This window comes from Phocoena sinus, chromosome 15 (genome assembly GCF_008692025.1).
Source record: "Phocoena sinus isolate mPhoSin1 chromosome 15, mPhoSin1.pri, whole genome shotgun sequence".
NCBI classification, from domain to species: Eukaryota; Metazoa; Chordata; class Mammalia; order Artiodactyla; family Phocoenidae; genus Phocoena; species Phocoena sinus.
Window position 1 is genome coordinate 81,877,433 of NC_045777.1, and position 23,284 is coordinate 81,900,716.

The following is a 23,284-nucleotide window of genomic DNA, read 5'->3' on the forward strand; positions in this document are numbered from 1 at the left end:
GTGGTCCTCCCTCTATCTTTCACGTGACCAGAGGAACAGGATTACATTTTGGACTTCATTGACTTTTATCTACTGAACTACAGTTTCTTTGGATAAAACAGACCATAGTCTGCTACTTCAATTAATCATGGTGTTCAAAAAAATAATGGGAGAGATTTAATACAGTGTATGTCTTTCAACCATAATGGAATGTAATTTGAAATCAAAAATAGAAAGAAAATCGGGAAACGCACAAATGTGTGGAAATTAAACAATACACTCCTAAATAACCAATGGGTTGTAGAAGAAATCAAAAGGGCAATCAAGAATTACTTTGAAGCGAATAAAAATGAAGTCAAGACATACCAAAACTGATGGAATGTTGCAAAGGGAGTGCTCAGAGAGAAACATGGATGCACAAATCCTCAACAAATGAATCCAGCAAAATATAAAAAGAGGTATACACCACAACAAAGGGGGGTTTCATTCAAGGAATGCAAGGTTGTGTAATACACAGTTTCAATAGCATAAAGAACAAAACCATATGACCATCTAAATATACAGTAAAAGCAACTGACAAAATCCAACACCCTCCTGTGATAATAACACTCAGCAAAAAGGAACAGAAGGGAATTTCCTCAACCTGATGAAGGCCATCTACTAAAAACCCACATATAACGCAATATTTAATCGTCAAAGACTGGATGATTTCCTCTAAGTTTAAGAGCAAGACAAGGAATCTTCTCTCACCACTTCTTCTCGACATTGTACTAGAGGTCCTAGCCAGGAGAATTAGGGAAGAAAAAGAAATAAAACGTATCCATATAGGAAATGAAGATGTAAACGATCTCTATCATAAGATAACATAATCTTGTATATAGAAAATTATAAAGACTCCACTAAAAACTTATTAGAACTAATTAACAAGTTCAGCAGGGTTTCAGGATACAAGACCAATACACAAAAATCAACTGTATTTCTATACCTTGCAATAAGTAATCCAAAAGTGAAATTAACTCCATTTATAATAAAGTAAAAAATAGAATACTTAGGAATAAGTTAACAAAAAAGTGCAAAATTTCTACTCTGAAAACCGCAACATTGTTGGAATAAAGATCGAAGTAAATGAAAAACATCCCATGTTCATGTATCAGGATTTAATATTTAACATTTGCTATCTTGACTTAACATTGTCAAGATAGCAAATCCACAGATTTAACACATTCCCTGTCAGAATCCTAGCTGGCTTCCTTGTAGAAATTTACAAGCTGAATTTAAAATTCATACGGAATTTCAAGGGGCCCAGAAGAGCCAAACCAATATTGGGGAAAAAAAAAAAAGGAAATAAGTTGCAGGACTCATACTTCCTGATTTCAAAACTTATACCACAAAGGTGCAATAAGCAAAGCTCTATGCCCTAGCAGCACCCCAATATATCATATAGCGGTTTTAACTGTAGTCACATTGCACATCATACCACCAGTATTTATTTATGTTATAACTCAAAGTTTGTACCTTTTGACCACCTTCATTCACTTCCCCCACCACCCCACCCCACTTCTGGTAAATCAAAACTATGAAATAGTTCTTCTATGAGTTTGATTTTCTTCTTTTTGATTTAGCATTTAAGTGTTTGTCTTTCTCTGTCTGACTTATTTCACTTATCATAATACCTTCAAGGTATATCCACATTATGCAAATGGCAGGATTTCCTTCCTTTTGATGGCTTACTAGAACTCCACTGTGTGCGCACACACACCCACACGCACGTACGTATACCTACCACGCTGTCTTCATCCATATGTCAACAGACACTTAGGTTCTAAATATTATTGAATCGTACATTTTAAATGGGTGAATTACATGGTATATAAATTATATCTCAATATAGATATCTATAAAAGGAAGAAAGAGATGGAAGGGAGGAAGGAAGGAACGAACGAAGGAAAGAAAAAGAAATATACTGGTCCACATACCTGAAAAGAAAAGGAGTGGATCAAGGAAATCAAATCTCAAGAGCTTCTTAGTATATTTCAAAAAGGGATCGTGTGGGTTGCTGAGGGAATCAATGTTCACTCCAAATGCTGTGCCAGTAATCACATCCATGCTGTAGGCCCCAAAGAAGCTGAGTAGAGAAAGATAGGAACCACTAAAATCAACACCTCTTTACTCTCCTTACCCAACACATATAACAAGAAGTGCACGTAAAATCAGATGCCCAGACAAGGCAGGTAGAGAGGCACACTCTTTCAGAACCACCTGTTGGTCCATGGAAGAGTCTATGCTACTATCACTCACACATGAGGTGTGTCTGAGGTGCCAGTGATGCAGCTGGCCCTGTGCCAGGAGGGCTGGGGACACTAAGGCAAGTTAGACGTCCCCCCACAAACTCAAGGAGCTCAGTCATACAGGGATAGACACCCATAATCAGACAAAGTACAGTAGTGTGTTTTAACTACAGGCAATAATAGGTGTATAAGGACTGTGTCTGAGCAGAACCAAGGGTGTAAAATTAACTCATCCTGGGGGAGTCAAGAAAGGGGACGTTGATCATTGATCTGGATCTTGCCTCACCACAGAACCTGTGCTCAGAGCTGATTCCTCTTCAGTGAATTACAGAACAGCAGCACCCTGTTCTGAGTTGCCAGGAACATCAGCCCTCACTGTCTTACACCCCTGCTAAGGATCCTGAAAGACCCACACTTCCTCAGCTCCAGTGGTCTGTGGTTGCCCAGAGGGCAGACTCATTTCTGTAAAAGGTAAAGAGTAAAAATGATCAATTCTATGGTCATCCTACCCATAGCCTGTATGAGGCCTTCTGTCTTTTGGGACTGACAGAAAGGGGAGTGGTGGCAAGATTTAACATTCAGCATTTGCAGGTGTCCTCAGCCAGACTCTGAAGAGATCTAAGTTGTTCCGAGTCCCATATTGTGATGACTGTCTGTCACCCACTGCCTACCAGTATGTACCAAGTCTCTTCCCTGCCACCATTCCATGCCATCCACACTCAAGATTGGTGCAGTCACGTTTCTTCCTTCTCTCCTGGCTGTCCTGCTTTTTTTTTGGTGAGCCACCTCTCTTTCTGGGATGGGCCTTTGAGAGTTGTACCACCACATACCTACTTCTGTCTGGTCACTACCGTAACTCAGCAGTGGGAATCTGGCTCCCTGGCAGGCAGCTGGGGGGTCTCAGTGGAGCTCAGGTACCAGCAGCCTCACCCCTACTTACTCTTTCACGGTGATGGGCTTGCCTTTCTCTGCTTCCTTTCTCAGGTTCCTCACCAACACATCTCCATACGTGCTAATGATGGGGAACATCTAGACACAAAATAAACACCACCCGAGGTTAAATGTGGAGACTCAAGTCCTAGAAGGACCTGACTTTCCCATGAATGGAGCAGTGACATTTGATAAGGAATCTCATAATGTCTCTTCTAGGAGGTGAAGATAAAAGGCTATTTTAGGAAGCTCAAATTTAGTAGCCTCCTCCCTGGAAAAGGACTGCAATTTTATTTTCTACCTTATTCTTTAAGTTTCTAATTGAAAGTCCTCTTCTTTTCTTACCTGCTTGAGCTTTCCACTGGTGAAGGTTGGACACAGCAATGATCGTATTTTCTTCCATTGTTCATCCTCAGCCAGTGAGATGGCATTTTTCATAACTCCCACTGGACCAAACGTCTAGAGTTGAAAAAAACACATTTTACCCTACATAAGTTTTGAAAGTCTCGACATTTTTGGAAATTGTGTTCAATGTGCACCAACTATTCAACAAATATTTAGTGACTGTCTACTTGGAAGCAGGCCCTATGCTAGATGCTCAATAAATGTTTATCCCAAATGCATAGCTTCCTGTGAGGGTCAAGGAGACATCCAGCCACCAGACATCATTTCCAGACTTTATATGCCAATCTCCTTTTAAATGAAACGACCCACATAGTAGGAAAACTGTTCTTCCAGAGGAATAGACAGGCATAAGACCTAGTTCATCCTCCTGGGCTGTGCAAAGTACAAGGGTATTGGTGACAGATAGCCAGATAGCCTTGGCAAAGTGTATGTTGACTCAGACAAGTTCTGTCTTTACATATATCTAAAGCCTGAGCAAGTGGAAAAAGGGGTGTCTTGATATGGTGATTGTTTCTAAAAACACTTGAAAGATTAGGAATCTATTTGCTAGTCTGAAGAAATAATGCAATTACACAAAAAACATTTTCCCCTATATTTTTTGCCCAGGATAAGAAGGAAAAAAGGTAATTCTATTTCTCAACTTGGGACTGGCCTATCAAACCGAGCTGCTTGGAAATTTCCACATTCTTCCAAAATAAAATTTTGTTTTAAAACGGATATTTCCAACACCCATTCATGATGAAAACTCATAAACTAGGAGGAGAGGGAAACTCCCTCTACTTGATAAAGGGCATATGCCAAAAACAAAGCAAAACGAAACAAAACAAAAAAACTATAGCAAAAAAAAAAAGAGTCAGTACTTTGCAAAGATCAAGTAAATAAATTGAAGTACTAACTTAAAATCTCTCCATAAAATATCCCAGGTCCAAATGAGTTCATTGTTAAAATATATAAAACATTTAATGAAAAAATAACCAACCAAGAATACTTTTCCCAAAAAAGGGATCCTTCAGAAATGAGGGAGGAATAAAGAAATTTTTAGACAAACAAAAGCAGAAAGAATTTGTCACTACTAGAACAGCCTTACAAGGAAGGTCTTCAAGCTGAAAAGACAGAACACTAACTAGTAATATGAAATCATATGAAATAATAAAACTCACTAGTAAATGTAAATATACAGTCAAATTCAGAATACAGTAATATTGTAATGGTGGTGTGCAAGTCACTTATGACTCTAGGGTAAATGTTAAAAGACAAAAGAGTTTTTAAAAAGTATAGCTAAAATAATTTGTTAATAGATACACAATATAAAAAGATGTACAATTCACCCTTAATCAATTCAGGCTTGAACTATGCAGGTCCACTTACAGGTGCATTTTTTGCAATAGTAAATACTACAGTACTACATGATCCATGATTGGTTGAATCTGTGGATATGAAACCACGGACCGAGGAACCTCAAATACAAAGGAACCACATAACAGAGGACGGACTATAAGTTATATGCAAATTGACTACAGGGAAGGTTAGCACCCCTAACCCCAACACTGTTCAAGGATCAACTATAAACTATGACATCAAAAACATAAAATAAGTAGGGGAGGGAGAGTAAAAACATTCAGCTTTTGAATGAGAATAAATAGGCTGTTATATGTATGTATAAGATGTTTTCTGTAAGCTTCACTAACCAGTAAGTAAAACCTATAGTTGATAAGGAGATAAAGAGGAAGGAATCAAAGATACCACTATAAAAAAATCATGAAATAACAAAGGAGACAAGAAGAAGAGAAAAGGAAGACACAAAGAATCTATGAAACACCTGGATTAAGAAAATGGCAACAGTAAGTCTGACCTACAATCCCTTTAAATGTAGATGAACAGATGAATGGATAAAGAAATGTGTGCGTGTGTGTGAATAATTATATATATAATGGAATGTTATTCAGCTTTAAAAAAGAAAATCCTGCCATTTGCTACAACATGGATGAACCTTGAGGACAACACACTAAGTGAATTAAGCCAGACACAGAAGGATAAATATCACATGATCTCACTTATACATGGAATCTAAAAAAAACCAAAAAATTCACACTGATAGTAACATAGAGAAGAATGGTGCTTAGCAGAGGCTAGTGGGAGATGGGGCAGGGGGAAGGGGAGAAGATATTGATCAAAGGGTACAAATTTTCAGTTATCAGGTGAATAAATGGAGACCTAATTTACAGTATGGTGACTCTAGTTAATAATACTGTAATGCACACTTGAAATTTACTGAAAGAGTAGATCTCAAACGTTCATACCACTCACACACAAAAGGTGATCATGAGGGGGGATGTATGTGTTAATTAGTCTGTGGTAATCATTTCACAACATATACATATATCAAAGCATCATGTTTTGAGTATATACAATTCTTTTGTCCAAAATAAACAAATAAAAAAATTTAGGTGGTGAAAGCTCAGGAAAAATGCACCATTCGTTTCCTACATTATAAAAAGTTTGAACTAGTGCAGTGAGTTCTAGCTAGTGCAGCAAGACAAGAAAAATAAATGAAAGGCATACCGATTGGAAAAGAAAAAAGTGTTCCTATTTTCAGTTGACATAATTGTCAGTATAGAAATTCTCAAGGAAATAATAGGGAAACCTCTAGAACTAATAAATGACCTGAGCGAGTTAACAGCATATAAGATCAACACACAAAACTCAACCCCATTTCTATATGATAACAATGAATATGTGACAACACATTTAAAACACAGTACCATTTACAATCACTCTAAAGAAAATGAAATAATTTAGGTGTAAATAAAACAAAACATGTATGAAATCTCATGCTGAATACTACAAACTGCTGTGAAATGATCAAAGAAAGCCTGAATAAATTGAGAAACAATACTATGTTCATAGATTCAAAGATGTGACCTAGTAAAAATATAGATTTTCCCCAAGTTGATGTAAGGGTTAATTCAATTCTTATCAAAACCTCAGCAAGTATTTTGCAAACATAGATTAGCTTATCCTAAATTTGTAGGGAAAGGCAAAGGACCTAAAATAGTTAAAACAATTCTGAAAAATATTAAGTGGGAGCGATATTCTACTTGCTAAGACTTACTGTGCAAGTACAGTCATCAAGATTGTGAGGTACTGGGGGAGGGATAGATACATAGATCAATGAACTGAACAGAGAGTAAGAAATAGACCCACAGAAATAGGCCCTAATGATTTTTGACAATGGTGCAAAAGCTATTTAATGAAGGAAGGAATCTTTCCACAAATGGTGGAGGAACAGCGCAGACATTTACAGGCAAAAAACCCCAAAAAAAACCCCAAAGACAAAAGAACTATGACCTAAGCATCACATGTTATACAAAAATCAACACAAAATGGATCATAGACTTGGGCTTCCCTGGTGGCGCAGTGGTTGAGAGTCCGCCTGCCGATGCAGGGGACACGGGTTCGTGCCCCAGTCCGGGAGGATCCCACATGCTGTGGAGTGGCTGGGCCTGTGAGCCATGGCCGCTGGGCCTGCGCGTCCGGAGCCTGTGCTCCGCAACGGGAGAGGCCACAACAGTAAGAGGCCCGCGTACCGCAAAAAAAAAAAAAAAGATCATAGACTTAAATGTAAAACATAATACTATATACTGTTTAGAGGAATAAGGGAGAAAAACTTTGGAACCTAGGACTAGGTAGAGGTTTCAGACTTGACATCAAAGGTACAACCTATAAAAGACAAAATTGGCCTCATCAAAATTAAAAAAAAAAATTTTTTGCTGTGCTAAAGACCCTGATGAGAGGAAAAGACAAGGTACTCACGGTGACTATAAAAGAATAGTAGGAGGGAACGTTATGGTGATGGAACAGTTCTGTATATTGATGGAGGTAGTTACACAAACATAAATACATGATAAATTTTCATACAGCAACACACACGCAAAAATGAGTGCACAAAAAACTGATTAAAACTGAATAAGCTCTGTGGATAGAATCAATGTCAATTTCCTGCTTTGATACTGTACTATAATTTTTCAAGATATTATCATTGGGAGAAACATGACGAGGGTACATAACATGTATTTTTTTCTTTTGAGAACATGCTGTGAATTTATAATTATTTCAAGATGAAAATTTAATAATTAATTAATTAAAAATTTAAAGTGCATGCCTACCCGCCGGTTTGTGAAGACAGAATAACATTCTTTCACTAGCACTGTTTTGATCATGTCTAGATCTGTGATAGCCAACACAGGCTGTCGACCATCAAAAAACCTGTGTAGGGAAAACAGAGCTGATTAAACTTAATGAGCCAGTTTCTGCAGCTGGAGCCACAACCAGAAGTCCAGATTTTCAACTAGATGTTACATAATCCCTACTCCTAGAGATCATGGTTAGAAATAACATTAAAACATGGGTTAGGTCTAGGTGGTGTGTGTATGGGTATTTCCTATACCAACTTCATAATTCGTAGGGCTTTAAAATATTTCATATCAAAACATAAGTTAGCTTAGTAAATAATTGAAGGCAAGTTAATTAACTTGAAACAAAAAAATAATTAATTACGGAGAGTCCACCCATTCTGTCATTTTTGAAGATATATCAAAAGCATGAAAAATGCAATGATGTAATAGCTGAAACTTGTAGACACACTGATCATAAATATGTACAATGTGTCTGCAAATGGAAGAAGATTAAGAATGCTCAAAAGTGAAAGTAGGATTATGAAAGGTTTCTTTGCTCTATTTTCAAAAATATGCTTACTTTATACTTTTTTAAAGGAAATCATATTTTAAATAACAAGGAGATATCCTTGGTAGCATCAAGGATTTGAAACAAAAGGACTGAGAGAATAAAGTAATTCAGAGGAACATGTATAAATTCATTTTTAGAATATTTTCTTTTCACTATTTATATTTATTCTTCGACGTGGGTTCCAAGAGGGCCTAGGGCTCCATGTAGGTGACATCCATCAGCAGCTAGGCAGGCCCACTTTTGACACATGTACCACACAAAGCTGACTCCTCAGATGTGATACATCCCAATTTGGCCTGATCTCCTGACTGTCAGGATGCCCGTTCATGGGAATGGGCCACTGGCACGAGGCCGACTCTAAGTTAATCACACTGTCTTCCGACATTTTGTTTCCTCTATCAATCGTTTGCAATGGCTAGAACACAATGGAAGGTTTTCTACATGTTACCTATTATTCCTCTGACTTCACACAGGAATTTCAAATGGTTTTGTGATCACATATAAAAATGAATGAGAACTAAAACTGAGAGGGTTTAAGTGAGTGTCATGTGCATTTAGTGTTGAAGCAGTGACAGAAGGGATTGAGGAGGCACTTAATCTGCTTTTTCATCTGACTGACCATATTTCTTGGATGATTTCCCTTCTTCCCATCATGTTTTTTCAAAAACACCTGGGTGGAGAAGGGATAGTGGTTTGGGGTAACCCTTTATACTCATGATATCACTCCAGCCTTAGTATTTCTTACACTCTGAGTTAAAATTCAGATTCTTGGGCCCCATCCCAGATCCTCCAGGTTCAGTGTTGCTGGCGGGTGGGGCCCAAGGCTTAATTTTTAAAAAGCCCTCCCAGGTGGTTCTTATTTACACCTAAACATGAGAAACATTTTCTAAAAAGAGAACTGGGATCTACTATGAAAGAGTGACTCCATCCAGAGCTCAAAAGTACTAAATGTTGGAGGGGCATTTGGAGCTGGTCCAGTGGCAATCCAGTGCTATGTGTTTTTCCACGCAATCACGTTGCCTTTTGGGGTCATGGCAACTCAGCAGAGCCCTATGGTTTCTGAGAACTTGATGAGAGAAGATGAAGAGGTACAGTGAGGAAGAACTTTCTCCCGCTTGCTTTTGGCAAATAGTCACCACGTTACACCTCTCCTGCTGCTCACACCAAACCTCCAGCAGCTGCAAAAGAGACCAGCCACTGCAATCAGCTGGGGCCACTCTACAAAATCATCAAGTCCTTCAGCCCATCGGAAACACTCTGGGTTAGAAATATCCCACATCTCTTCAAAGTCAGAGGAATAGAGTAGTTAAAGCAATACCAGTACACACTTCTACTGAAAAGTCTTGACTTAAAAACAACAAACTAAACTACATAAGTGCAGAGAAATTTTTTAAAAGCTGAGCAGAAATGGTTTCCTTTTCTTGTTACCTATACACCCGAGTCCTTCTTTGAAAAGGACATATTAAATCCAAAATTTAGGTAAAGGAGTTTTGGTTTTTAATTAAAAGTGAATCACGTGGGAGACGATAAAAGCATACATTTGTAAGCAGATATTAGAATGTTCTGGAATAATGCATTTTATGCAATTAAAGGTGCCCCAAGGAAGGAAAAAATGGCGAAGGGGGGAAGAGCAAGGTACTGGACATAAAGCGATGTTAGGAGTCCCTGGGCCTCAAAGTCTGGAGCAAAGTGATGACCTGTGACTCTCCAGGCCTGACTCAGACTGTGGACCTGGACACCTGGTGACATCTGGGATCCCTGGTAGAACAAGGCTCCAAAGCTTTACGATAGATGACTTCATCCTAGGAAGCTCTGGACTGAGATTGTCCTCCACACCACGGGGGGGGGGGGGGGGGGGGGGGGGGGGCGCCACATCATAACAAGTCTACGCGATGGAAGTTTCCAGAGTACTCACCCCCACGTTTTCCCATACTTTTTAAAACATTTATTGTCAAAATCCCAAATACCCTGCAAGAAAAAAAATTGGATTATTAGTTTAAATGCATTGAACTTTACCTCTAATTAGGACAAAAATTACTTGAATCGCATGGTATCAGGCTTCCTATTTCCCACTGGCAAATGCAAGGAAACACTTATCCAGAGACATCTTAAGGGAAAGAAGACAAAATAGAGGAGATATTTGAAATGGAGAATTTAAAATCACTCGAATTTTCTTTGAGTATTGTAGATACTAAACACTTACCCTTGTCAATGAATACTAATTATTCCTTGTCTTTCTGAGGGCTTTTGCTTGAGCACCGTGTTGTCTCTAAAATCTCATAACCCTCTGAGTTAATCCTCCAGGGACAAGTGAGAAAACTGAAGCATCTCCTAGTTAAGCAGCCTTTTCATTTATCTCATGAGCCCCCTCTAGAATTCTAGCAGAATAAGGGAGTTAAGGCGCCAGTAACTTCTTTGGATCTAGCAGTAAACAAAACATCTAGGGCATGTGGTGAGTGAGTGAATGAATGAATGACAAAGTAGATCGCCTTCTAGTTTTCCAGCTCAGCACGGAAAAGATGGGGAGATACCACAACTACACAAAGGACAAAGGACAGTGCGATTAAAACACTTGCCCTGATTTTTCACTTCTGTAACTTAAAAACAAACAACAACAAAAACCTTCCTGTAGCTAACTTTCTGCTGTGATATTTGATGGTTTAACGATGCAAAAGAAAGTGCCAGAAACGTGGGTCTCGGAGTCCATCTACTAAGGAGTTTCATCCGGGAAAGGTGGAAAATAAATTATTGCTTTTTCAGAGAGAAAACAGTTCATGAAGTTCACAGGCAGTAATGAGACAATGAAGACCTCAGTTGGGAGAATCAGGATCTGAGAAACAAGGCTTATGTCTGCAGGAAAGGAAATCTGAGCCAGAGAGCAGCCTGCACACAAGGCTCTGCCCCCTGGACACATGGACGTAGCTCATGACCTTCATTTCAGGGGCCAGGCCCTGGGCAAGGCATCAGAGCTGGATTAATATCAAGGCTCAGCCAGAATTCATAGTCCATATGCCACCTAGTACATTCTGTTCAGTTAAATTAAAATTTTAATAATTTTGCCAAATCATGTCCTCTCTAGTGATTGTCCGTAAGTAATTCTGCCTTGTTTTTTTGTTTTTTAACCCACAGTTCATCTAGTAGTTAAATATCTGAAGTCGACGACAACCACTACCCAGTCTCCGTTATACTCTCTCTCTGCTCAAACTCCTCCATGAGGTGCCTCCTTTGAAGACACGGAAGTAAAGCAGAAAGTTCTTGTTCCATCTCTCAAATCTCCAAAATAGTCACCGGTACAAGAGGTGGATTAGAGCATGGAAATAACTGCTGGGGTTAGCAGTTCTCAAGGGAATTCAAGTATGTGCAAATTACTCAACGGTGAGTACTAGGGTTGCCTCAGAAAGTGAAGTTTCCAATCAATCCAGGAGGAATTTCTTTTAAAAGGGTACCCACAGCACATGCTAGCAAAAGGAAAGTCTGACTGTAGTGTACACAGCTTAATGAGTCATGGCTGGGCACCCCCTTCATGCTTTTCTCCTAAGGGGGATGGTGCCTTCCTGGGAATCTGCACCTAGCAGAAAGAAAATCCTCTCCACAATACTCACCGGGTGGAAAATCAAGTCCTGTGCTGAATCAGCTAGAGAGCTGGGCTGAGGCCGCAAAACCGGAGGCTCCTAACAGCTAAAAACAGAGGTGTGTTGTAAAATTGGCCATGTGCTGGGTGGGGCCCGTGATATTTCTGGAAAGTGTGAAACCTCAGAACTTCCTCCTGAGGAGGGGCAGTTTTACTATATTATTCAGCTGAGATTTGCCACCATAAGAAGCAAAGCTGGAGCTCAAACAACACACACCTTTCGGTAGGACAGAATATTTCCAAAATAAGGCAGAGGTGTTGGCCCAGGAATCCCCAGCTTCTTAAAAAGTCCATGTGAATAAGTCCCATATCTGTAAAGTGAAAGAGGAAACCAGGTCACAGGGATTGTGTAGTAAGTGCTGGAGCTGGCCAGTCACTGACTCAGAACTGGACAGTCAACCTAGGGAGGTAACATGTAGGTGATAACTAATAACAGTGATTCCAAAAGTGATATTCACTCATCACCTGCTTTCCCTCCTGCACTGTGAGACCCATAAAAAGTAATGATGACTAGATAAAAGCAGCTGAAGTCTTCACCGTCCCAATCCTAGAGTGAATACTTGATAAATGTTTCCAATTTGAGTGTTCCCGAGAAGAGGCAGGAATCTTCCAGGGAATTAATCATGTTTATTAGTTACTTGACTCTTCCATGATTTGGAGATTCTCATTCTAGGTAGAAAGGGGAAAAGGTTTTTTTTGGTAGTACCCAAAGCTTTAGCAACTTCTGGTCCATTAACTTGGATCTTCAAAACAGACGAGGAAAGGGAGACCTGATTAGCACCCCAAGTCCAAGATCACAGAGGAGACAAGCCTGGACAGTTACTCACATATAGAGAAGCACCAGGATGGTAGCCAGGAGAACCCAGGTTTCCGTGGAAAAGCTTGAGATTAGGTCCATGGCCACTTTCCTCTGAGTTTCCCTCCTTTGAATTTCTTTTCAGCTGTGTGTGCTATTCTTTGCAGGCCTTTGTGTGTGGAGTTTCCCTTCCTGGCCAGCGGAGATGCAGTGAGGCTGGAAGGTTTATGTTCTGGGAAGGGGGTGGAGCTGGAGCTGCAGCCAGTAGAAGGGCCACCTGTGCTCCACCTGCATGAGCCCTCCCTGCCTTGATGGTTGGCAAAGCATCAGGTACACACCAGTTTGACCTCCCTTGAGTTGGTATCTGTGACAATCCAATATCAACTCAATCAGTGTTATCAGTAAGCCCAACTTACAGAAACTCACATAAAGCCACTGACCGTATCTCCTCTAAACTACCCTCGTCTCCATAACTGTCCACACTTTAAAATACCTGAAATTCTTCCAACAAGCGAGGTCTACAGATCTTTACCCATGCAGTTTCCTCTGCCTAGAAATGTCCTTGTTTCCTCTATAAGTCTCCTGTTTATCCTTCAAATCCCAGCTCAGACAGAACCCACTGTTTTAGAGACTTTCCTAACCAACTTCCTTGAACAGATATAACCTCTTCTTCATCTGGCGAACTTCCGTCCTCTGCACACAATTCTTAATATGTCCATCACCATTGTTGGATTCCTTACCTAGTTCCCCCACCAGATTGAGAGCTTGTGCACAGTCTGGGTGTTCGTCACCATCATGTCCCTGGAACCAAGACGGTGCTTTCTGCCAAGTGGGAATGAGAAAGTTTGGTGGACTTGAGCTGGTGGAGGTAAGATCACTGGGCTACTCTATGTCCTTTTCAAGTGGCTCTTTGGTGACCACACCATCTTCCTGGATTATTACTACAACAAGAGAGCCTGGCTGCACCTCGGCCACCATCCCTGCACATTCAGGATGATCCATCAGGATTCTGTTGACAAGAGGGCTCCTGAGGGAGAGACAGGATATGGAGGAGATGGTGATGGTGCACTAAGGAGTACTGATTCAGGCTGATTCCTGTCCTGCCCTCAGATAGTCCCGCATTAGACAGCAAGTTAGACAGATTCTAGAACAAAGAATGGCCCGCAGTCTCTGGAGAGGCTGCAAGTCCAAGATCAATGGGTGTAAAGAGGAGAAAGCAGCCTGATAGCCAAGTGGGCCCCACCTCTTTATCCACCAGTGTTGTGGCACACACAGTACACAGGACTCCAAAAAGATGGTATGAGGTTTTTCTATGGGGCAAAGTGGGGTCAGAGCAGATGGCTTCCTGCTTTTTGACAAGTAGGGAATTTATAATGGGTATGAGGACCTGGGAAGGAGGAGGATTATATTAGAGGTCAGTGTCATCTGTGAGCCCGCACCCCAGTCCTTATGAGAGAAACCTGAGGATTGAGGGTCTGGAAATTACATGGCCTCATTGTCATTATTCTGACCCAGGTCCTGGGATTGCTTGGCCTGGAAAACCATGAATTACGTAAAAAACAAAATCTCAAAGATTCTTAAACTCAACAGAAACACAAGACATTTAAGCTGTGCTTGTGCACTTCCTTCTCTCTTTATCCTTTCTCGCTTTAAGTCCTTCTGCAGAAAGTGATACCCACCTTTCACCAACTCTTTCCCTCCCTCTGACTTGAAAGTCCCCAGGGCTCCTGGACAACAGCCCGAGAGGGTGGATGTCTCATTGGTAAAATGCAATAAGTCCCAACTATGTCACCTGCCTTCTTTTGTTTCCTTGGGGACTTCTCATGTAGCATGAAATTTCTACCATCATAATTTGTCATCTTTGGGTTCAGACTTTCTCCAGGAGACACCTGTTAAAATCCATAGCTGCCACTGGTAAGTAAAATGCATGAATACATCTATTCATTCGTGTGTTGATTCAAGGTCAAGTGGGCGAATGTCAGGTGCAGGTATTGTGCTGGGGTGTGGGCTAGAAGCCATACAGTCTCCTTCCTTGAGAGCAGCTTCCAAGTGGAGGGAGTGAGACACACAACCATGCTTAGTATGTGGCATACCTCTGGAATCTCTGAAAAAAAAATGGAGCCCTACAGAGAGGTAGTGAAGGAGGGAAGTGGCTGCAGGCTTGAATACCGACAAAGGACATACCTGGGAAACTGGAAGATGATCCCCAGGAAAAGTAGGATAGAAAGTCTCAGAAACTCTGATACATTTCTGCCCTCTTTCGGTACCTTCTCTGGGCACTCTTAAGTAGGGTCGTGTTACAGCCCCCAGGTTACAGATGTAGAGACTGAGGCTTAGTGACTGCAGGTGGCTTCCCAACAGCTGTTGATCAAAACCTGTCATATGTAAGCTAACATGAAGATAGATTGGCAAGTCTTCTGCACTGAGATGCCAGTATTCAATGTTTGCTATTTCGTGATAAGGGTCGCTATGGGAAATAGTGAGACCCAAGACTACAACAGCAAATTGTTTACAATCTGGCTCCTATCTCCATGGCTACCCCTGCCCAGGAGCTCCCCCATGGGTCTCCAGAACCAAGGACTCTATCTCACCTCACCAGGAATAAAGATAGGTGCAGGTCATGAGGACGCTAAGGGTCTTGTGTGTAGGATCAACCTATGTTCCCAACTGAGAGGAACATAAAATACATCCCACATGGGATGATTGGGGTGTTGTCTGATAACTACTGACAACTTAATTCACTCAACTAAACTCACAGCCTTTCTTATTCTTCTTGAGAACAAAACCATTTATAGAAACTATACGATTTCATCTTCCTCCAAAACACACACTTGGCTATGATGATTTTCTCACTAAGCCTTCTATGACCATTACCTGCCCTATTCACCGCAGGGCCGGTCCAGCTGGTTGGAATCTATCCCAATGGCGATAGGATAGTCATTTCCTGGGAATAAAATGTAGCCAGTACCACGTCCTAACCAATACAAATAGCCTTGCTCTGCAAGGGGAAGTAATAGAAGGCACGATCTTTGTGCCCCTTCATTCACAGCCAGGAAGACCTAACAGGAAGCGACGTATATACTAAGATTGTGAAGGAAGACATGTGTGCCTGAAGATCACCCCACACCCCATGTCTCTCATCTAGTCGTTTGTGTACTAATGGGCTCGTCATGTACTTTCAAAGCTCTTTTCTCAATGCCTAGGGCACAAATATGACTAAAATCCAGACAGTATTCAGGCTGAAGACAGAGACAAATAGGTAGTTATAGTACAGCCAAGGTAAACTAATTATACAAGTTTCAGAAACAACTATAAATGGCTTATCTTCTCAGTCCTTAGCAATGAGCTGGAGTTGAAAATCAAATAACACTCAGGGAGGCGTTAGGCTCACTAATAGGTGAACAGGGTGTCAGGGACTCAGTGATGCAAGAAGCACTGTCAGTCTGCTATTCCTGTCCTTTTATATTGTTTGCCTAGGTGGCTCCTCTTCTGGGAAGCCTGTCCTGATGTCCACTGGCTGAAAGAATTGCCCACCATATGGGGAGGCAGTGTTGCTCTGGAGTGATTTGTGTGTTAGACTCAAATTTCACAGGTCACAACCTGGAGCGTACAAACAATGAAAGCAAGATTTTGTGTTTGTATTATATCTCTGCTCCCATGCCCTCATTCTTCTCAGTAGGGCAATGGCATGGAGCATGCCATTTCAGGGTAACAGGTGATAGCTAAGTTTTGGTGGCTTGGGGAGGTGAGTAGACAACTTTTCAGGGTCTCCTAGTATCAAGGGTAGGGAGATAGTGACAGGACATTCTGTCCTGGCCTTAGAGGAGGTGGGCACCTCACCCCAGTGTCACTGTATGTTGGTTGGGATCCATGCTTGCGTTCAGGCCACATGGCAAGCCCTGAATATAAAAAAGTCAAAATCTTTGCTCTCATGAAGCCTACACTTAAAGGGGAGAGAGACATAAACAAATAACTTCTCAAATAAGTATTGAGTTACATATCAGGACATGTATTATGACGTAGAAGAACCCCTTACTTAAGCTCCCTTACCATTGATATAGTTGACTTTTCTTTCTTTCCTTAAACTCTGTTCTCCTTGAAAGATATGAAGGCAACAGAATAAGCAGAACTTGATGCATTGGAAGTGTGTGACCTTGGGCATCCCTGGGTCTGTTTCCTCATCTGTCTGTGATGGAAATTGACCAGAATTAATCTAAAAGGAACTTATTTCAACCACGTGGTCCCTTCACTGCCTGCCTCTCTCAGCCTCTGTGTCTGTGGAGGATTTTCTAAACATTCCCTCCATTATTCTTCCTCCCTTATAGGTCATTGAGGGTCCCCAAGTCCCCCAGCCCAGTCAGGAACCAAGGGTTCTTGAGGGCAAGATGGAGAGCCAAGATGGAATAGGATGGACCTGGGAGAAGACAACCAACCATTTAGGTCTTGAGCTCTAAATTCTAGAGTGGTTTCTCAACTGGGGCTGCAGAGAGGGGCATACACCACACACACACACACACACACACACACACACACACACACACACACCACACACGCATAGAGCAAGACCTAACCTCAGGCAAGGAAAGCTAACAATTCTTTTTTTTTTTAATTTTTATTTTTTAACATCTTTATTGGGGTATGATTGCTTTACAATGGTGTGTTAGTTTCTGCTTTATAACAAAGTGAATCAGTTATACATATACATATGTTCCCATATCTCTTCCCTCTTGCGTGTTGTAAGTACTCAGCCTTCATTAAGTGATTCAGTCCCCCCCCCCAACACACAAGCCCATGAGGTAGGTGTTGTTATGATCTCTCTTTTACAAATGAGCAAGCTGGGACATGACCACTCAAGGATGCATCACTGATTACTCACAGAGTTGGGATTCAAATTTAGATTATCTAGCTTTAGAGCCCAAGGTCTTAAATTAAACCAGGCTCAGCCTTGCCCAAGAATTTAATGGGAGCCTATCACTAAAACCCGGATCTTCCAAGAGGGTGGTGACCAGTGCTCTGCCCCAAACCAGAGACAAGGTGATGTCCCCTTGCAAGCCCATCGATGAGAGCTGGGGTGAGGTAGGAGAATATTTTTTAAGACCCACACACACTGCACCATAGAGAAAGCCCCTCCCCCATGCCCCGAAGCAGAAGCACTTCCATAGACTTCACAGCAAAGGGAAGAAGAGGAGGACATCCTCAGGGCTGCTCACTTTCTACTCCATCCTGGAGGGTCTCTTTCCTGATAAACTAGCCACTAACATCTCTACCACCCTGTACACCGTATAAAGTTCTTTCATGTCTCTCTTAATTGATCTTCGTGAAGACTCTGTGAGATAAGCAGTATTGGGATTATTTAATTCCCCCTTGACAGATGTGGAAATAGAAGCTCAGGGTGGAGAAAAGTCCCGCCCAAGCAATTAAACCATGAATCCATATCACAGAGCCAGATCTTGCGATTCTAAATTGTGCCTATGGCTTGTTTGCTGAGATTCAAGGGGCCTCCTGAAATAACTTTGCAGGTTATGTCATCTTCCCATGGGATAAATATTTCCTGCCACACATCCCATCATGCTTCCACTCTTGTTCCAAATGCTGCACAGCTGGTTGTGACTACAAAAACGATATGCACATCCTTCTACCCGTTACTAAGTTGGGTATTCACTGCACTTTTGGTGTCAGCAGTTAGAGGATGTAGCAAACGGTTCAGACATGTCACAATCAGAATCATTTGGGTTTCCAGGAGAGCAGAAAGTAAAAAGTGATGAAAAGGAGTAAAAGAGGAATCAGAGAACAGAGGCAAATATCGGACAACCATATGGAAAGGAATGAACGAAATAGGAAGAGTAAGATGAAGGAAAAAAACGAGGGTCTTGGGGCATGTTGGAAAAGAAAGGAAAAGCATTGGTCTCTCCTCATTGCTGCAGTAACTTCCTAACAAGTTTTGCTTGACTCTGTGCTGGCCTCATCCAGGGAATTCCCTTCTTAAGCCACCCGACAGAGCCTGGTAAAACACAGCTCTTGTAACATTCCTCTGTGGTTCAAATCCCTACAAACACTCCCATCATCCCCAAGATAAAATCTAAGTGCCTCAGGGTAGTATCTGAAGACTCTTCTTCATCTGGCCAAGAGTGGCTTCTTCAGACTTGTCTTGATCCCATCTCCTCATGCACTTGGCCAGAAGGAGAGAAGGGGAGAGGGCATCTCAGGATGTGAGAGTGGCCCACCTTACCATCATTATCATTGTTGAGTATGCTTCTCATTTCTTGGTTGAAAAAGACAGGGTCTAAATCAAGCCAACTTTCTTACTGCTAATAAAGGAGTGATCAGATCCCAGGCCAAGACAGGGATCCTCTGCTTCTAGGGTCAATGTCTCACCCTGGTCTGGTCAACAGGGGGCTGGAGAGCGTGCAAGGCCTCTGGAAAGAGCTATTGGGCTTTGCAGGCACCATAGTGACCTGTCTTGTACTTGATAGGGTACAGTCCTGGGATTTGAAAAGTTTAACTGAGGTAACACTCATATGGCACAAAATTAACCATTTTAAAGTGAACAATTTAGTGTCGTTTAGCACATGCAAAATGTTGTGCTACCTACACCACTATCTAGTTCCAGAATATTGCCATTTACACCAAAATCAAATTTGCGCCCATTAAGCACACACTCTCCACTCTCCTCCCCCCAGGCCCTGATAACCATCAGTGTACGTTCTAGATGTTTCATATAAATGGATTCATGTAATATGTGGCCTTTTGTGTCTGGATTCTTTCATTCACATTTTCAAGGTTCATCCCTCTTGCACCATGCATCAGTACTTCACTCCTTTGATGGCTGAATACTATTCTATTTGTTTATGAAAAAATTAATTAACAGTCAATCTAGGGCTTCCCTGGTGGCACAGTGGTTAAGAATCTGCCAGCCCATGCAGGGGACATGGGTTCGAGCCCTGGTCTGGAAGATCCCACATGCCACAGAGCAACTAAGCCCATGCGCCACAACTACTGAGCCTGCGCTCTAGAGTCCGTGCTCCGCAACAAGAGAAGCCTGCACACTGCAAGGAAGAGTAGCCCCTGCTCACTGCAACTAAAGAACACCAGTGCAGGAAGGAAGACCCAATGCAGCCAAAAATAAACAAATAAATAAATAAATAAAAATTAAAAGTTCCCTTAAAAAAATAGTCAATCTAAGAAAGAAATAGAAAATTTTATTCGAGCCAATCTGAGGATCATAACCTGGGAGACAATCTTTCAGAAAGCTTTGAGGACCGTTTCAACCATTAGAGGTCAAAGCACAGTTATGTAAGTTTTTGAGTCAAAGGGTTATACATCAGGGCTTCCCTGGTGGCACAGTGGTTGAGAGTCCGCCTGCCGATGCAGGGGACACGGGTTCGTGCCCTGGTCCGGGAAGATCCCACGTGCCGCGGCGCGGCTGGGCCCGTGAACCATGGCCGCTGAGCCTGCGCTTCCGGAGCCTGTGCTCCGCAACGGGAGAGGCCACAGCAGTGAGAGGCCCGCGTACTGCAAAAAAAAAAAAAAAAAAGGGGGTTATACATCAGATGACATACTGACAGTTTACACAAGCCAGATCTGCACATTACAACCCCTTACAAGACTAAAAGGATTGTTATCTCTAAGGAGTTATCTTGCTGGCACCAGAGAAAATTGCTCTTGACAATGAAGCAGGCATTCCTGTGTCTTCTAAGGAGGTCTGGTTAATGCACACGCACAATGCACTCTAAAGGGGGAGCGTGGCCCAAATGGCAGAGACGGAATTTTTAAAGATTTTTTTCTCTTTTGATGTGGACCGCTTTTAAAGTCTTTATTGAATTTGTTACAATACTGCTTCTGTTTTCTGTTTTGGTTTTTTAGCCTCTAGGCATGTGGGAATCTTAGCTCCCCAGCAGGGATCCAACCCACACCCCCTACATTGGAAGGCAAAGTCTTAACCACTGGACCACCAGGGAAGTCCCGGCAGAGAGGGAATTTTTTTTTTTTTTTTTTGCGGTACGCGGGCCTCTCACTGTTGTGGCCTCTCCCGTTGCGGAGCACAGGCTCCGGACGCGCAGGCTCAGCGGCCATGGCTCACAGGCCCAGCCGCTCCGCAGCATGGGGGATCCTCCCGGACCGGGGCACGAACCCGTGTCCCCTGCATCGGCTGGCAGACTCTCAACCACTGTGCCACCAGGGAAGCCCCCAGAGAGGGAAGTTAATGTATGAAAAATTTTTTTCTTGTCTTGCGTTAAAAATAAGTTTGTTTCATCATACTGTATACAACATATACAACCATTTGTTTATCCATTCATCCGTGGATTTTCCTTGTTTCCAACCTTTTGCTTTTGTGGATAGTGTGGCAATGAACATGAAGATACATGTACTGGTTTTGAGAAACTGTTTCCAATCCTGTCATCTCCCCAGGAGTGCAGTTGCTGGGTCACATGGTAATTCTATGCTTTCCTTGCTGAGGAGTGGCCAAACATTTTCCGTGATTGTTGCACCACTTTACAACCCCACCAGCAATGAATGAGCCATCCAATTTCTACATATTCTCACCAACACTTGCTTTTTACCTTATTTTTTATAGCCATCCTAGTGGCTGTGATGCAGTAACATTTCTGAAATTTTGACTTTTTGTAACCACAAAATCAAAACGTCCAAATGGTTAAGAATCTGTACGAATTTGCCAGGGATAGACGGGGAAAGCGGGGAGGAAAGGGTACGGATGGGAACCTGCCCCAGGAGGTCCCTTAGCTTCCTATGGACTCCAGGGACATCTATGCTCCTGTTGTGTAGACAGCTGGCTAGTAGGGATCCACAAAATGTGGCTGATATCAGGCGCTGGGTGAGTTATTTAAACCCTCTCAACCTCAGTTGCCTAATCTATAAAATGAGCATTCATAATTATGTCTTTCCCTCCTCAAGGAGCCCAGATCAGACCAGACCCTGGTCCCTGACCTGAAGGTTTTGGGGCCTGATCTGCAAGTCGGCCTCCTGGTGGCTTTGAGTGAAGAGAACATGTGACCTTGTCCATCAGATAACTGACCCTCAGCAGACCCTCTAGAAACGTTCACTCTTGTGAGCTCATAAACTGTTCAACTAGTGCTAAAAAGGACAAGAATTATAGCGTAATCACAAATTATGGAATGTATCTTCTGTCAGCAAGAGGAGGAGACATGAGCTGAAGCTGTAGTGAAAAATCATTAAAATGTTGGGAGTTTGCTGAACGTGAACTCTTCATTTCTTTCCTCCTTGTTGTGTTTAAATGGCTCCTCTTACCACCTGCTGTGTGTGGAGACACTGAATCATAAATGTTCAGGACATTAGTTCCTGGATTCTAACTGGGGCTGGGGGTGTCCGTCCAGCTGTGTGAGCTCAGGGCCCAGAGCAGGACCTCCAGCCCCACTTCGCCCCACCTCTGTAGGACCTCAAAGTCCCCTGGGGTGATGTCCCTCCCACTCTCCTCCTCCTACCCTGGGGCAAAAATTGTTTCTGAAAAGTTTCCAAACTTGAGTCCATTGCTGGCGAGCAAAGACAGATCCCAAGGGAAAAAATAAACAAACAAGAAGAATCAAGAGAGTTCATTCCCTCCTTACAGACACCGTGTATTCATGAAATTCAGCCAGGACTTCCAGGCAGTTACCAGATCCCTCACCCTGAGCTGCAAGTTCCTCCCCCAGTTACTGGGAGTATCAGCTGCTACTGATTAAAGGCTGCCCTGCTCTCTAGAGAACCTCCCGGGGCCAAATTGAAGCCACTTCAGCTGGGAGCTTGTGCCTCCTGGGGGATAAGAAGACCAGTCTATGATGGGGTACAAAAGGCTGGCCTGTGCCTCCAAGTGGGATCTACTCTATTACAAATGTCTTTCAGGCTTCCTATGGAATCAATCTCCACAGAGAGCACATCTTCACCCAGCTTTTCCCCTTGCCCACCCAGATCCCCTCATTCCCTTCCCCTGAGATCACTCTCTCAGTAAACTATTTGTGCCAGAGCCCTCAGGCCCTGCTTTTACGGAACCAGACCTAAGACGGTGGCTGAGCCCGAGCTAATGTGTGCACAGTGGCATTCAGCTGAGGGGCATAGAAGCACTGAAATTCAGCCCAAACTCTGTGGGCCAAGCAATGCAAGGAATGGAGGGGCTTGTCTGATTTGCCCAAAGCCACTGATTAGTCTAGACTCAGTCCTGGACGGACAGTCCTGGGATTCTAAACTCAGGGGCTCCAGCTTCAGAGCCACTCCTCGGTCATGGTCACGGTCACAGTGTAGTGCCACCTCCTTAGAAAAAAAACAAGACAAAGAAAACTAAGGTGAGAGAGGGGGAGAGCTGTATAAGCCAAAAGGTACCCTTGTGACCACCACCCTAAACAAACAAACTTACCGAAGTGTCTGTTGAAAGAACCACTTTCCTGACCCATCTCAGAGCAAGTTGCCAATCTCATATTTCACACACCCTGAGTCTCACACAGACGACGACATCTCTACATGAATACAATATGACCTCCTAGTCAGGAAGTTAACGCT

The 23,284-nt window shown here is 42.4% G+C and overlaps 1 protein-coding gene across 1 annotated transcript in view; it reads right to left on the reverse strand.

Moving 5' to 3' along the window:
* LOC116739892 (cytochrome P450 3A29-like) overlaps positions 1 to 12,955 on the reverse strand; it is a 29,060-nt gene extending 16,105 nt beyond the window's left edge. The window contains exons 1-7 of the mRNA XM_032604774.1: positions 12,807 to 12,955; positions 12,197 to 12,290; positions 10,264 to 10,316; positions 7,769 to 7,868; positions 3,543 to 3,656; positions 3,208 to 3,296; positions 1,956 to 2,104 (exon numbers count right to left, since the gene is read on the reverse strand). Of these exons, the coding sequence (XP_032460665.1) occupies positions 1,956 to 2,104; positions 3,208 to 3,296; positions 3,543 to 3,656; positions 7,769 to 7,868; positions 10,264 to 10,316; positions 12,197 to 12,290; positions 12,807 to 12,877 (670 nt within the window). The 5' untranslated portion in view covers positions 12,878 to 12,955. The remainder of the gene's footprint in view (positions 1 to 1,955; positions 2,105 to 3,207; positions 3,297 to 3,542; positions 3,657 to 7,768; positions 7,869 to 10,263; positions 10,317 to 12,196; positions 12,291 to 12,806) is intronic.
* Between the last annotated feature and the right edge of the window lie 10,329 nt (positions 12,956 to 23,284).